The 15,018-nt window shown below is 41.0% G+C and overlaps 2 protein-coding genes across 3 annotated transcripts in view; both read right to left on the minus strand.

The window, feature by feature from the left end:
• MARCHF6 (membrane associated ring-CH-type finger 6) overlaps positions 1-13,717 on the minus strand; it is an 83,166-nt gene extending 69,449 nt beyond the window's left edge. Inside the window, exon 1 of one of the 2 annotated variants that reach the window (XM_050794067.1) lies at positions 13,443-13,717. In XM_050794067.1, the coding sequence (XP_050650024.1) occupies positions 13,443-13,461 (19 nt within the window). In that variant the 5' untranslated portion in view covers positions 13,462-13,717. Of the gene's footprint in view, positions 1-12,688; positions 13,112-13,442 lie in introns of those variants that run through there. The other variant, XM_050794068.1, reaches the window with a different exon arrangement.
• The window catches only part of ROPN1L (rhophilin associated tail protein 1 like), a 918,600-nt gene that overhangs the window by 97,741 nt on the left and 805,841 nt on the right, over positions 1-15,018 (minus strand). The window lies entirely within an intron of this gene.

Consider the following 15,018-nt stretch of genomic DNA (forward strand, 5'->3'; position numbering starts at 1 on the left):
ATCCACGGTTTATTCTGATTTCCTTAGTCTTTACCTAATGTCCCTTTTCTGTTCTAGGATCCACATATATTTAGTTGTCATGTCTCCCTGGGCTCCTCTGGACTCAGGCAGTCTCTCAGATTTTCCTTGTTCCTGATGACCTTGACAATTTTAAGGAGTACTGGTCAGGTATACTGTAGAATGTCCCTTTATTGGAAATTGCATGATTCATGAATAGACTAGGGGCTATGGGTTTTGGGAAGGAAAAATCACATAAAGTGGCATTTTTATCATATCATATCATATCATATCATATCATATCATACCAAGGGATAAGCCATCAACATGATTTATAACTGTTGGAGGCCGAAAGATTGAGGGTGGTGATCAACTCAGTATACCACTGGAGGCTATAAGAGTAAACAGCAAACTGTTCTCATAAACGCAGAATGTTGGCAAACTGACAAACTGCCTATGCCACCCAGAAGGAATGCTGAGGGCAGTCACGCCCCAAGCGCAGTGTTGCTTGTGATTAGGTACATCTGAAGCCTGTTAGTAATAATATGAACCTGTGATCAATTAAGCAGCTGACCAATTGTTACCACCTCCCCTCTGCTCTTTCTACCCAATAAATACAAAGGGCTGTGGAAGGTAGGCTGCTGCCTTTGCTCACTAGAAGCAGGGAGCCCTCTTTTTCTTCCCCTGGACCCTTCCTTTAAGAGTTTCTTTTGTCTTAAGTTTTCATTTCCACATTCATCTCTCTTCACTCAGTCTCATAATGTTACTCTAAGTAGTAACAGTAGTAACTGTCATAATGACAGTCTCAATAACAGCAGTAACTGTCCTAGTGACGGTCTCAAGTAATAAGCATGGCAGTATGCCACATATAATGGTTAATGTTGACCTTGTTCATCGGCCTGAAGTAAACAAGGAATTTTTAATATGTAATTATCAATAAAATTTTTACAATTGGTAGCTACAATTATAGTAGACAATTTTGAAAATATATTAAAAATATTACTCAAAATGTCTGCAGATAACCTATATATCCCAAAATAGGGAAGCAGCTATATAAATGGTGCACATTCACTATATGGAATGTATACAGTCCCTTAAAAATAGCAAATATAGGCCGGGCGCGGTGGCTCAAGCCTGTAATCCCAGCACTTTGGGAGGCCGAGATGGGCGGATCACGAGGTCAGGAGATCGAGACCATCCTGGCTAACACGGTGAAACTCCGTCTCTACTAAAAAATACAAAAAACTAGCCGGGCGAGGTGGCAGGCGCCTGTAGTCCCAGCTACTCAGGAGGCTGAGGCAGGAGAATGGCGGGAACCCGGGAGGCGGAGCTTGCAGTGAGCTGAGATCCGGCCACAGCACTCCAGCCTGGGCGACAGAGCGAGACTCAGTCTCAAAAAAAAAAAAAAAAAAAAAGCAAATATAAGGCCGGGTGCAGTGGCTCATGCCTGTAATCCCAGCACTTTGGCAGGATGGATCACTTGAGTCCAGGAGTTCAAAACCAGCCTGGCCAACATGGCAAAACCCCTGTCTCTACTAAAAATACAAAAACTAGCCAGGCATGGCAGCATGCACCTTTAATCCCAGCTACTCAGAAGGCTGAGATACAAGAATCATTTGAACCCAGGAGGCAGAGGTTGCAGTGAACCGAAATTGCGCGACTGCATTCCAGCCTGGGAAACAGAGCAAAACTCCATCTCAAAAAAAAAAAAAAAATATATATATATATATATACACACACACACACACACACACACACAATTTGCTAATATACAAAGAGATATAACATTTTTAAATGACCACACTTCCTTACTTCCAACTAGGTAAAAACACCATAGCCTAAAGGAGAAAATGCAAAAAATGATAGGCACTGTAACTGGTTAGATGAGAACATGGGTAATTTTTCCTCCTTTCCTGTCCCCAAGTATCTAGTGTTTCATTGCTATTTTTACAATTACAGGCAGAAAAAAATGTTTAACTGCTCAAATTTTACAAAAAATATTTCCTTTTTGACGGTCAGAGTATACCCATAAACGAAATATGTAGGTTTGGGAATTAGGTCTTGCAAACACAGTTTAAAAATTCCAATTCTCTATGTACCCCAAAGTTTACTTATTTTAGCTCACCAGATTACTATCGTTACTAAATTAAAAATTCACCTGTACTGTTGGTCCTGGAAGCCTGAAAACTGCACTTTCTGGCCTCCTTGCCAGCTAGGCTTAAGTTAAGAGTCTGTCAATGACAAGCACTTCTGTGAGATAAGAAGCAGGGAGGCTGGGTGCAGTGGCTCACACCTGTAATCTCACAATTTGGGAGGCCAAGGCAGGTGGATCACCTGAGGTCAGGAGTTCGAGACCAGCCTGGCCAACATGGTGAAACCCCGTCTCTACTAAAAATACAAAATTAGCCTGGCGTGGTGGCATGCGCCTCTAATCCCAGCTACTCAGGAGGCTGAGGCAGGAGAATCGCTTGAACCTGGGAGGCAAAAGTTGCCGTGAGCCAAGATTGCACCATTGTACTCCAGCGTGGGCAACAAGAGCGAAACTCCATCTCAAAAATAAAAATAAAAAAGGAGCAGGGAAACAGTGAAACCATTTTCTACTTCTGTTTCTAAAAACCAGCAGTTGCAGCTAATGGCAGGTACTGCAGACTCCTGCTAACAGATGCATAAGTCATGGTGGAGATTCTGCCAGTAGCAGTGGGCAACATCAAGCTTCAGCAGCACAGGCGATGATTCCAACAATTTCAGCAGTAATGAGCTAGTTATCCATGTATCCCCTTCTCAACTCCAAATTCTCCCTTTCAGTCCCTGTTCAGTGATAGGTACACTAAGCTTGTTTTTTGTTTTTTTTTTTTTTGCGAGGGGCAGTTAAACTCTGCCAGTGGAGGGTGCTGGAGGGATATCAAAGAAGAAAGGGGTGTTTTCTAGCTCCTGCCACACCATCAGTAGTTTTGTTTCAGTGACCACCTTCATACAGCCCTGCTGATGAGGACCCAACACACTCCAGGACTTGTACAGGTACACACAGTGATATCTCAACTCCCTTTGCATACCTGCCCATCAACTTTGGCTTACCTGTACCCTGGAAGGTTGTTTTCTGCTCCCCAGAAGAAGTGGTGTACCACTTTACATTCCCACCAGCAGTATATGAAAATTCCAACTGCTCTACATCCTTACAAACACTTGGTATGGTCAATCATTTCTATTATCATCTTAGCTACCCTAATAGGTATGTAATGGTATCTCACAGTAGTTTTAATTAACAATTTTATTGAGATATAACTTATGTCATAAAGTTCACCAACTTAAAGAGTTCAATTGTTTTAAGTATATTTACAGAGTTACGCAACCATCACCATAATCTTTTAGAACATCATCATCATCCCAAAAGGAAACCCTGTAACTATTAGTGGATACTTCTTACTCCATCTGCTCTCCCCAATTCCAGGCAACCACTAATCTCTCTACATATAGATTTGCCTATTCTGGACATTTCACACAAATAGAATCATAGAAAATATGTTCTTTCGTGACTGACTTATCTCACTTAGTCTAATGTTTATGAGATTCATCCAAGTTGTACCATGCATCAGTACTTCATTCCTCTGTATTGCTGGGTAATATTCCATTTTACAAATGGACCACATTTATCCACTCACCAGTTGATGGGCATTGGGTTGTTTCTATTTGGCTATTATAAATAATATTGCTATGAACACTCATATACAGGTTTTTGTGTGAATATATTTTTTGAATTCTCTTCGGTATACACTGAGAAATGAAATTTCTGGGTCATATGGTTATTCAGTTTATCTTTTTGAGGAATTACCAAAATCAGTCACACTATCTTACAATCCTACCAGTAACAAATGAAGGTTCCAATTTTTCTACAATGCTCACCAACACTTACCTGTTCTTTCTGATTATAGCCATCCTAGTAGGTGTGAAGTCCTATCTCATTATAGTTTTGACTAATGATGCTTAGCATCTTTTCATATGCTTAATAGTCATGTACATACATATTTTAGTGAAGTGTCTATATAAATCTTTGGACCATTTTTAAAACTGAGTTATCTGTTTTCCTATTACTGAGTTCTGAGAGTTTTTTAATATACTCCAAGCCCCTTATAAGATACATTTTCTGTATCCTGTCTTCATTCTGTTAACAATGTCTTTTTAATTTTGAAAGAAATTCTGAATTTTGATGCCATCGGATTTATCCACTTCTTTTATGGATCGTGCTTTTGGAGTCATACCTAAGAAATCTTGGTCTAACCCAAGATTACAAAGAATTTCTCCTATATTTTCTCCTAGAAGTTTCATAGTTTTAGGTTTTTCACTGAGGTCTAACATCCCTTTGAGTTAATTTTGGTATATGGCACAAGCTATAGCTCAAAGTTCTTTTTTTTTTTTTTTTTTTGCCTACAGCTATTCAACTATTCCAGCGCCATTTGTTGAAAAACTATACTTTATCCTTTATATTTTATGTAATTGCTTTTGCACTTCTGTCCAAAAATCAACTGTCCATGTATGTGTGGATCTATTTCTGGACTCTCTATCCTACACTATCAGACCAATGGATTTTAACAGTTAATTTAATTTTTTAAGGTGATTGACATGTTTTCAGATACGACATTAAGAAACTACCACTTGTCAAGTTTTGACATAATATCAAAGAACATACAAATATCTGAAAATATCCCTTTTCAAGCTATATATCTGTGTGATGCCAAATTTTTATATACACTAACCAAAACATTTAACAAAGTTACTGCAAAGGCAGAGATGAGAATCCAATTGTCTTATAATAATCCAGAGAAAGTTATTTTTATTAACATATATTGTTCATTGTTACTTTTAAATATTCTAAATAATTTGTGTTCATTTTTCATTTCTAATATGGTAAATATCTATCTTTATATATATAACCCACATAAACAAAAGTCTTTTGGGTCCTCAATTTTAAGAGTGTAAAGGGGTCCTGGGACAAAGCTTTGAAAACTACTCTACATCAATGGTCTTCAAACTGTTCCATTCAATAGAAATGCCTCTTGGCACTTTTCAAGACTTGGAATGAAAAAATGAAACATGCAGAAAACATTGTTGCACAGGTCCTAGATACATAGTAGACATGTACCTGATATTTGGTAAATGGGGAAGTAATCAAAAAAGACACAGAATCTCCAATATTCTATTTCAAAAGTGTTAGAACAGAACTGCACCCTACACAGTGTAAATTTGTGTGTAAATTACACTTTATTAACCTGACTCCATCTTTACAGAATACATTAAGAGGTGACAGAAGGGAAGAAGAGAGACAGGAAAGTAAAAAGGATATTACAGCTAGGTACGATGGCTCACACCTGTAATCCAGCATTTTGGGAGGCCGAGGCGGGTGGATCACATGAGGTCAGGAGTTCAAGACCAGTCTGACCAACATGGAGAAACCCTGTCTCTACTAAAAATACAAAATTAGCCAGTTGTGGTGGTGCGTGCCTGTAATCCCAGCTACTCAGGAGGCTGAGGCGGGAGAATCGCTTGAACCCAGGAAGCAGAGGTTGCCATGAGCCAAGATCGCGCCACTGCACTCCAGCCTGGGCAACAAGAGCTAAACTCCGTCTCAAAAAAAAAAAAAAAAAAAAAGGTATTATAATGAAGTTAAGTTATAAAAAATAAGTGTACAGGGAATGCTTCAGTCTTCCAAGCCTTCAAGAATTCATGTCTATCATGGGCTGAATTGCATTCCCCCTCCCCCGCCGTAATTCATGTGTTGAAGCCCTATCCTACAGCATACATAATGTGACTGTATTCGGAGACAGGATCTTCAAAGAGGTAATTAAGTTAAAATGAGGTCCTCAGAGTGGGCCCTAACCCAGTATGACTAGCGTCCTTAAAAGAGCAGCCTAGGACATTGAGGGAAAACTACATGAAGACACACAGAGAAGACCACAAGAAGACACAGAAGACAATCATCTAAAAGCCAAGGAGAGAGGCCTCGGAAGAAACCAGGCCTGCCAACACCTTTATCTCAAACTTCCAGCCTCCAGACATTGAGAAAATAAATTTCTCTTAAGCACCCAGTCTGCAGTACTCTGTTACAGCAGCCCCTGCAAACTAAAACAATGTCTAAAACTGAATTACTTATCTCGTTCCACTCCCATTTGAAAAAAATCTAAAAATCAATCATTTGTAACTCCTCCTCCTTATACTACCTCTTCAATTGCTATGTTCTATTAATTCTATCTTGGTCTATTTCTTCTTTTCCATTCTTTCCATTCCCTCTACCTTAATGTAAACTTGTATATCTCATCTAGCCTACTGCAACAGCATTCTAAAATACAGTCTGAATTATTAAGTTTTCCCTTAGGGGGGGTCTTACTTCTTATTCACTTTTTAAGAACTCTTTTTCTACCTGTATTATACTAAAAATAAGTGATCTTCATATCCTTACAGGAGAGAAGTAAAACCCACTAAAGTAAGCCTGGCCTGGAAGAAATGGGAAGTAGGTGTCTGGAAGAGGATAACCCAGCAATAATCACTCACAGGACTTCAGTCTAAAAAGTATTCTAATTGAGCAATGTAGCAGATCTCTTTTGAACTGTCTTACCAGCTCAAGAATGGACACAGCCAGTCATGATTCTTACTCTTACATTACCTTTCCCACCACCACCCAGCTACCTGGATCAAAAGGATAGGCAACCGACCCAAGATAAGCCAGTGAGATTCTAGCCTCCAGACATTTGAGTTTAAGACAAACAGAAACTTGTTTTAAACAACCAGGAAAGAGACAGACCCAGTAACCCTGGGGGATTGGTTTCAGGAACTCCACAGGTACCAAAATCCACAGATGCTCAAGTCCCTTATGTAAAACAGCATAATATTTCCAAGTAACCTATGCATATCCTTCCATATACAGGAGTCTCCTGAACAAGGGTTAGGGGCACCAACCTCCTGCACAATAAAAAATTCACATACAACTGGGTGCGGTGGCTCATGCCTATAATCCCAGCACTTTGGGAGGCTAAGGCAGACGGATCACCTGAGGTCAGGAGTTCAAGCCAACATGATGAAACCCCATCTCTACTAAAAATACAAAATTAGCCAGGCATGGTGGTACATGCCTGTAATCCAAGCTACTCAGGAGGCTGAGGCAGGAGAATCGCTTGAACCTGGGAGGCTGAGGTTGCAATGAGCTGAGATCGTGCCACTGTACTATAGCCTGGGCAACAAGAGCAAAACTCCATCCCCCCCTCAAAAAAAAAAACCACCACACATACAACTTTTGACTCTCCAAAAACTACTAATGGCCTACTGGTGACCAGAAGCCTTACCATAACATAATACAACATAAACAGTCAATTAATACATATTTTGTATTACATTTTTTAAATTTTTTTATTTTTTTGAGATGGAGTCTTGCTCTGTTGCCCAGGCTAGAATGCAATGGTGTGATCTGGGCTCACTGCAAGCTCCGCCTCCCAGGTTCACACCATTCTCCTGTCTCAGCCTCCCAAGTAGCTGGGATTACAGGAACCCGCCACCACACCTAGTTAATTTTTTGTATTTTTAGTAAAGACAGGGCTTCGCCATGTTGTCCAGGCTGGTCTTGGACTCCTGACCTCAGGTGATCTGCCTGCCTAGGCCTCCCAAAGTGCTGGGATTACAGGCGCGAGCCTCCGTGCCCGGCCTCTGTATTACATCATACCAGGTATTATGAGTACTCTAGAGATGAGTTAGAGTACAGATCTGTGAACACCACGGTTTGAACTGCATGCATCCACTTATACATGGATTTTTTTCTTCAATAAATACATTGGAAATTTTTTTGGAAATTCGGAACAATTTAAAAAAAAAAACAGATGAACTGTGTAGGAGCAAAAAAAATAAAATTATGCCATGAATGCATAAACTGTATTATATGTATTGCATTATATGCTGTATTCTTACAATATGTACTGTAATATGTATTATATACTGTATTCAATATTATATACTTTATTCTTACAATAAAGCTAGAGAAAAAAATTAAGAAAATCGGAAGGAAGAGAAAATACATTTACAGCACTGTACCATATATTTATTGATACCTGTCTATTTACAAGATAAATCATTCCGAAATGGCCAGCAACCACAGCTACAAACCTCAATTTATGGCACATATGAAACAATTCGACTTTTTCCTCATAATGTCATGCCTTTTTTCAGCTTCCTGGAGCTCTTCCAGTATCACTTAGTGGCACCTCATATGGATCCCATCATGTTAGTCAAAGTTTAAGGTACTGCACTAAATGCAATGAAAAATACAAGAGAATCCAGAGAATCCATACTTTTTACCATATACAATTTACTGGAGAGATGAATGGCTCATGCAGAGGTGATTAGCCTCACAAGGTGTTTTGAGCAGATAGGATACTGGCAACACTTGAGCTCACCACAACAGCAACAGAAGGTGGCTATGAAATTACAGTAGCACGATATGCACTAAGGTTAATTTCATGCAGTTATGATTTAATATTGTATCTAAGTTTCTTTACATCTCCCAACTGTGAACAGTGCCATGTGCAGTCTCCATTACATGTTTGTATGTGTAAGTTTTGATAAATTTTAACATTTCATGACAGATTTGTATATACTTTGATACTGAGTAAAACAGACTAGTATCTACATATATTTTATGCATTAATGACATAACTTTTTAACTTTCTCACTATTTCTAGACCACACAGTTCATCTACAAGTTTTTTCAAATTGTTGCAAATCTCCAAAATTTTTTCCAATATATTAAAGAAAAAAATCCATGTGTAAGTGGACCCATGTAGTTCAAACCCATGTTGTTCAAGAGTCAACTGTACTTTAAATTATCTCTAGATTACTTAGAATAATTATAACATAAATGTTATGTAGTCATACTGTATTGTTTAGGGAATAATGACAAGAAAAAAAGTCTGTACATGTTCACTACAGATGCAATCATCTATTTTTTTCCAAGTATTTTCCATCTGACATTGGATGAATCCATGGATGCAAAACCCAGATACAGAAGGCTGGCTGCATATCAAGACAATTTATGTCTCACCTCAGCTCAAAACCCTCCCATAGGTCCCTATCTCACTAAAGTAAAAGTCAGTGAAGTCCTACATGCTCATTCCTCATTGGCTCCATGATCTCTCTGACCTCATATTATACTTACTCTTCTCCCAACTCTCACTCCATTACAGCAACACTGCTCTCCTGGTTATTTTTTGAACACTCTAGGCATGCTCCCATCTTAGAGACTTCACACAGGCTATATTCCCTCTGCCTGGAACGCTCTGCCCAGAGTATCTGCAGGGCTAACTCCTTCTCCTTTGCTCCTTCTCAGTGAGGCCTTCCTTTACTGCTATATTTAAAACTGCAACACCTAGTGAGCCAAGATCACGACACTGCACTCCAGCCTGGGTGACAGAGCAAGACTCCGTCTCAAAAAAAAAAAAAAAAAACCAACAGCAACCCTTGCCCTCATATCCTGGCACTTCTTATTCCCTCCCAATTCACTGTTCTCCACAGCATTTATAACCTTCGAGTTATGCCATATAATTTATTACATGTTTATTTTGTCTTAAGCTAATAACTATAATGTAAGCTCTATGAAAGAAAGGATTTTCTCTATATTGTTCCTTGCCTAGCCCAAATGCATCAAATAGTGCCTGGCTCATAACAGGTCCTCAATAAGCATTTAACAAATAAATGCATGTACACTTGGTCACAAACATGCCAAAACAGTGAAAGGTGATGTATGGTAAGAAACATGCAGCAGACATCTCTGGAAACAAAGAAGACCATGTGGTTCTAGAAAGAGAGTAACTAGCTGTCTGATTCTGACAACTTTCTATCCTTTTAACTCATTTCTTCCAAATTTAAGTTACCTCAAACCATAATACTCTTTAGCTTCACACTTTTCGAATGAATATGTTCCATAAAGCATAAAGAACAACTGCTTTGGTATTCCATAAAAAAATAACTAAGACTTTGTATTATGTTCTGCTAATACAAACGGTAATTTAGCAAAATAGAAAAAAAAAAAAAAGTCAGCTTTATATCACTGAGCCGAAATGTGGGCATTCTATGACAAAATAATATTATCTTTGAGAACTTCACATCAACACTTGCAACATCTATTCCAATATTGTACTGCTTTTCCTTTAAAAAAAAAAAAAAAAAAAAGTATATCCTTGAGCAAGGGATAGATTTTTCTGTGAAACTGAGAAATCTCAAGTGCATTGCAGGATCAGACTCCTAACCCATAAAATGAGGAGGGCAAATGTCTAAGGTCTCCTACAGCTCTGAAGTTTAAAAATGTGCGGATGGATAGCAATTGACATAACACATCTGCACTCACAAATAACATATACAAAGTAAGAATGATTCATCCATCCCTGTATCATGAGAATGGATTATGAACCTGTTGATTTTACAAAAATTTAATACTGAAGACACTTAAGAGATCTTTAAAATCTAGCAAACAATTAGTATGAAAGGGCCACGTCAGAACTGAGTATTACTACAAATGCATAACATTCTGAGCATTAGACTATCATATATGGTACCATCAGAGGCAAGCAACATGCTATTTTTAAAAGGGAAGAGCTACACACTATATGCGCATGGTTGGTGTTTTTGTAACATTATTCTTAATCTCTTTGCGCGGAATATTAAAATATATTTTTAAAGGGCAGAGAACCGGCCAGGAACGGTGGCTTATGCCCATAATTCCAGCATTTTGGGAGGCTGAGGCAGGCAGATCACCTGAGGTCAGGAGTTCGAGATCAGTCTGGCCAACATGGCAAAACCCCATCTCTACTAAAAATACAAAAATTAGCAGGGAGAGGTGGCACGCTCCTGTAATCCCAGTTACTCAGGAGTCTGAGACAGAAGAATTGCTTGAACCCAGGAAGTGGAGGTTGCAGTGAGCTGACATCACACCACTGCACTCCAGCCTGGGCGACAGAGCAAGACTCCGTCTCAGAAAACAAAAAAAATAAATAAAAAACAGAACCACAACAGCATTCATTAGTGTTTTCAAAAGTAGGTGATACTGATTTTTTTTCAATTTAGTTTTATGTTTGGCCATATTTTGAATATCTCCTACCAAAAAATAACAGATTTTAAAAACCTAAGTTGCATTTTTTAAAGAAATAATCTATAATAACTGATTTCGCAAATAGAACATTTATTAGTTTTTTGGCATCTTCACTCTATTATTTTTAATCCTCTATAACCCTCCCTTTTCCTTTAAGTGTTATTTCAACTTAAATTTTATCGTAAAAATGTCAGAAGACTTCCAAATTGGAATTTTGCAAAAGCAGGCATGAGAATACAGCACTAAAATTCACTTGCATTTCATGACTACTAATTTCATAAAATAAAGCAAAATAAAATTTTCGCCAAATTATAAAAATGATCCATCCTATAGAGGGAGTGACAAAAATAAATTCCAACATTGGACATTTAGTATCCACTTATAAATAAATATCTAATTTAAGTGCAGAGTCTGACAGACATGAGCTTGAATCGTGCCTCTGCCATTTACTACCTGTATAATCTTGGACAAGTTACTTAATCATACTAACCATCAGTTCCCTCATCTGTAAAATGAAAATGCCGCCTACTTAACGATGTTGACAGAATTAAATGAAATGTATATAAAGTGTTTAGTAAAGCATATTCTACCCGTTGAGTCTTCAGCACATGTTATTTTAACAGGGAACAGTGTTCAACAAATAAATGTCATGTATACCTTATCCTGATTATAATTTTACAAGAGAAAAAATATATTTAAGCACTAGAAGTACAATGAAAATATTTCATGATTCCATACGTGCTTCGAGCGCAATTCCTGAATTACCATAGGTTACTGTCACACCATAAAAGTATGCAAGTAGCAATGCCCAGGCCAAAAGAATGAGAATTGAATATAATACGTCCGTACTTATCCTGTGATAAATGCATGCCTTAGTAGATTTATTCATTAAAACTTGAATCTGAAAGGATGTGAAACCTACATAGATGGAAATTTTACACGCAAGGACCACCTGTCAAAAAGAAATAGTTCCCAACCTTCAGCAGTTTCGCTTTACTATTTTTTCCAAAGGCGTCTCCAGTGGCGATTAGCTACACTCAGTGTATATAATAAACATACTGTGGCATAATGAAAGGGAAATTATTTGCAATCAGAATGCCTACATTCAAATCTGTCTCTTACTACCTGTGTAAAGCTTCGACAAGCTATTAAAACAACGAAGCCTACATTTCAACATCTATAAAAGATAATACCTACCTATTCCACAGGCCTTTTGCGAAGATCAAACGCGAATGTACAGCAAGTGCCACATGTTATAGTTGAGGTTTTTATTAAAGGCAAGACTTCTTTTAAAAAAATAAGTCGTTATCAACTCATTACAGAGATATTATCAAACTTTTTTCACTCATTACTGCACCCCATGACGGCGTCTGATAATTCATTTTCATTTAAAATTGCCAAAATCACAACCTATAAGGTTGAAAGACGCTTATACCCCCCATAAATATACCTAAAGTAGAAAAGCATTTGCACCGATAACCGGAACATCAAAAAAGGCAGAATAATTTAGTAATTTCCTCTATAAACTCACCACTCATTTAAAAACACAGCTGGTTAAAAATAATTTACTACCTTCAGTGGGTAAGAAAATGCGCTTGAAGAGACATAAGGTGTGGACGTTTACATCTTAGGTATTCATTGTAGAAGGGTCAGTTTGTTCAAAGTAACCGTATCCAACAGGCAATCGCAAAACAAAACCAAGAGAACCCTGCTTATAGGTGTCAAGGATTTAAAACCAAATGGATCGCAACAAAAGAGCCCCCCCTCCGTTTAGTAAACAGATTCTCGAGCTGCAGGCTAGCCGAGGACCGGGCTTTTCAATAGGGGTCAGCTCACTCCACTCGGCAGTCACCTGGCGGGGTATTTTTCGCGAAGTTTCAAAGTCAACAAAGAAGTTCTGTGGCGAGGGGGTAGGGCCTGGCGAGCAATAAGCAGAAGGACGTAAAGAAAGACAAAACCCAGTGGGGGAAGGGTGCGGAAAACGCCCCCGGACGGCAGCGGCAGCGACAGCGGCCCCCTCTTCTGGGCCAGCGCGCGACGGCGGGGACGAGGGAGGCCACGCCGGCCCGGAGCAGCCACGACGCCCCAGGACCCGGGCCCGGCCCGGCAGGGTCCCCGCCCCCCTCGGCGGCGCGGGCGGGAAACGGCTGGGGGCGCGCCGAGGGTCACCTTCCTCTCCCCGGACCAGAGGCCCCGCGGGTGGGCAAACGGCCCAGGCGCCCGCCCTGCCGCGCTCCAGCCGCCCACCTCGAGCGCCGCGGACCTGGCCGGGGCACGAACCCGGGAGCCGACGCAAGGGCTCGGGCGCCGCGCGTCGCCGACTTACCTTCCTCCGCGGTGTCCATCTTGTCTGGGGGGGGTGGCGGTGACGCAGCCACGAGCTCCCGCGGCCGGGCGGGGAAAGAGGGCGGGGAGGAGGAGGAGGGAGCCGGGCCCGGGCAGGTGCGTGCGCTCAGGTGCGAGAGAGGAAGCGAGAGGAAGGAGAGGGGAGAGGGAGAGGGAGAGAGGCTGACAGAAAGCGAACCACAAGGGAGGGGGAGGGGCGGGAACACCTAGGGGCGAGGCCTGGGCGGGGCGCCGAGGCGGAAGGGGCGGGAGCTCCCCAACGACAGACAGTGTCACTTCCGGCGGCCGCGGTGCGCACGCTCGGTTGTAGGCTAAGGCGGGGAAGGACCTTTTTCGGGGGTGCGTTGAATCACCGCGTGCTCTGGGCCACCTGGGGTAGTCGCCGAGAATGCGCCGGACAGCGGGGCCGAAACCTAATCAGTAGCTGAGCTTTGGTGACCGCTTCTGGAGGGGCGCAGAGCAGTGGGAAGAGGCCGCGAGAACCTAGCGCCCGCCCCAGCCGACGTGCGAGACAAAGGCTACGGCGCGGGGCTCTTCGGGAGGCCGGGAGGTGCCTGTGACAATGCGAGTCTGCGCTCCACGCTCCCGCACCGCGATGCGGAGGCCGAATGGCTAGAGTGGGCCCAGGCGTCAGCATTTCTGTTTGGCACCCGGGCCGTTGTGGTGCACGTTTTGAGGAACTACTAAAGCCTCACTGTGATGAAAAAGGCAAACGCTGACTTCACCAAAATTACTCCCAGGGAGACTTCTGCATTTGGCTGGAAGGACTATTTGAGTAAACCGCTGAGGCTGGGGTTTGAAACATAATCCTCCTTTAAGGGAGATCTGTTCGGATACCGAGTTAGGGACGCTTGCCTGCGCAGAGCTAAGGGAAGAACGGTCCTAGGCCAAGCTCTGTCCCCATCAGCACGTCACCCTCCCTCACTGTAATCCTTGACTGTTTCTCTAAATGAAGAATTATTTAGAGAATACAAATTAGAAGGGCCGCCAAGTCAGAATTGCCTGAGCGGGAGCAGTCTTTCCAGCCTCGAAAAATGTTTAAACAATATGCAGATGACCTAGCACAAATAAAGAATGCTAGCAACCGCTGTTATGTGTGAGTGGTGGAATTGGGAGGGCCCCTCCCGCAATCTTCATCAAATAGAATAAGGTTTAGAATAAAAATAATGAAATACAGTTTTTCAAAAAGAGCAGCGCTTGACTAATGTTTACTGATGTCACTCATGTTACTCAAGGCAGGAAAGAACTCAAACTCTACATAATAGGGACCCACTGATTTCAGGGGCTGGCCCTGATAATTAAGCAGACAGCCATTCTTTAAATTTGTTTTTTGTTGTTTGCTTATGCTTTTTTTTTTTTTTCTTTTTTTGAGAAGAGGTCTCGCATCGTCACCCAGGCAGGAATGCAGTGGTGCGATAGTGGCTCACTGCAGTCTCACTATGTTGACCAGTATGATTTCGAACTCCTGTCTTCAAGTGATCTTTACGCCTTGGCCTCCTGAAGTGCTGGGGTTACAGACGTGTGCCGCTATGCCCTGCCTAAATATGTTTATATAT

This window comes from Macaca thibetana, chromosome 6 (assembly GCF_024542745.1).
Source record: "Macaca thibetana thibetana isolate TM-01 chromosome 6, ASM2454274v1, whole genome shotgun sequence".
NCBI lineage: Eukaryota > Metazoa > Chordata > Mammalia > Primates > Cercopithecidae > Macaca > Macaca thibetana.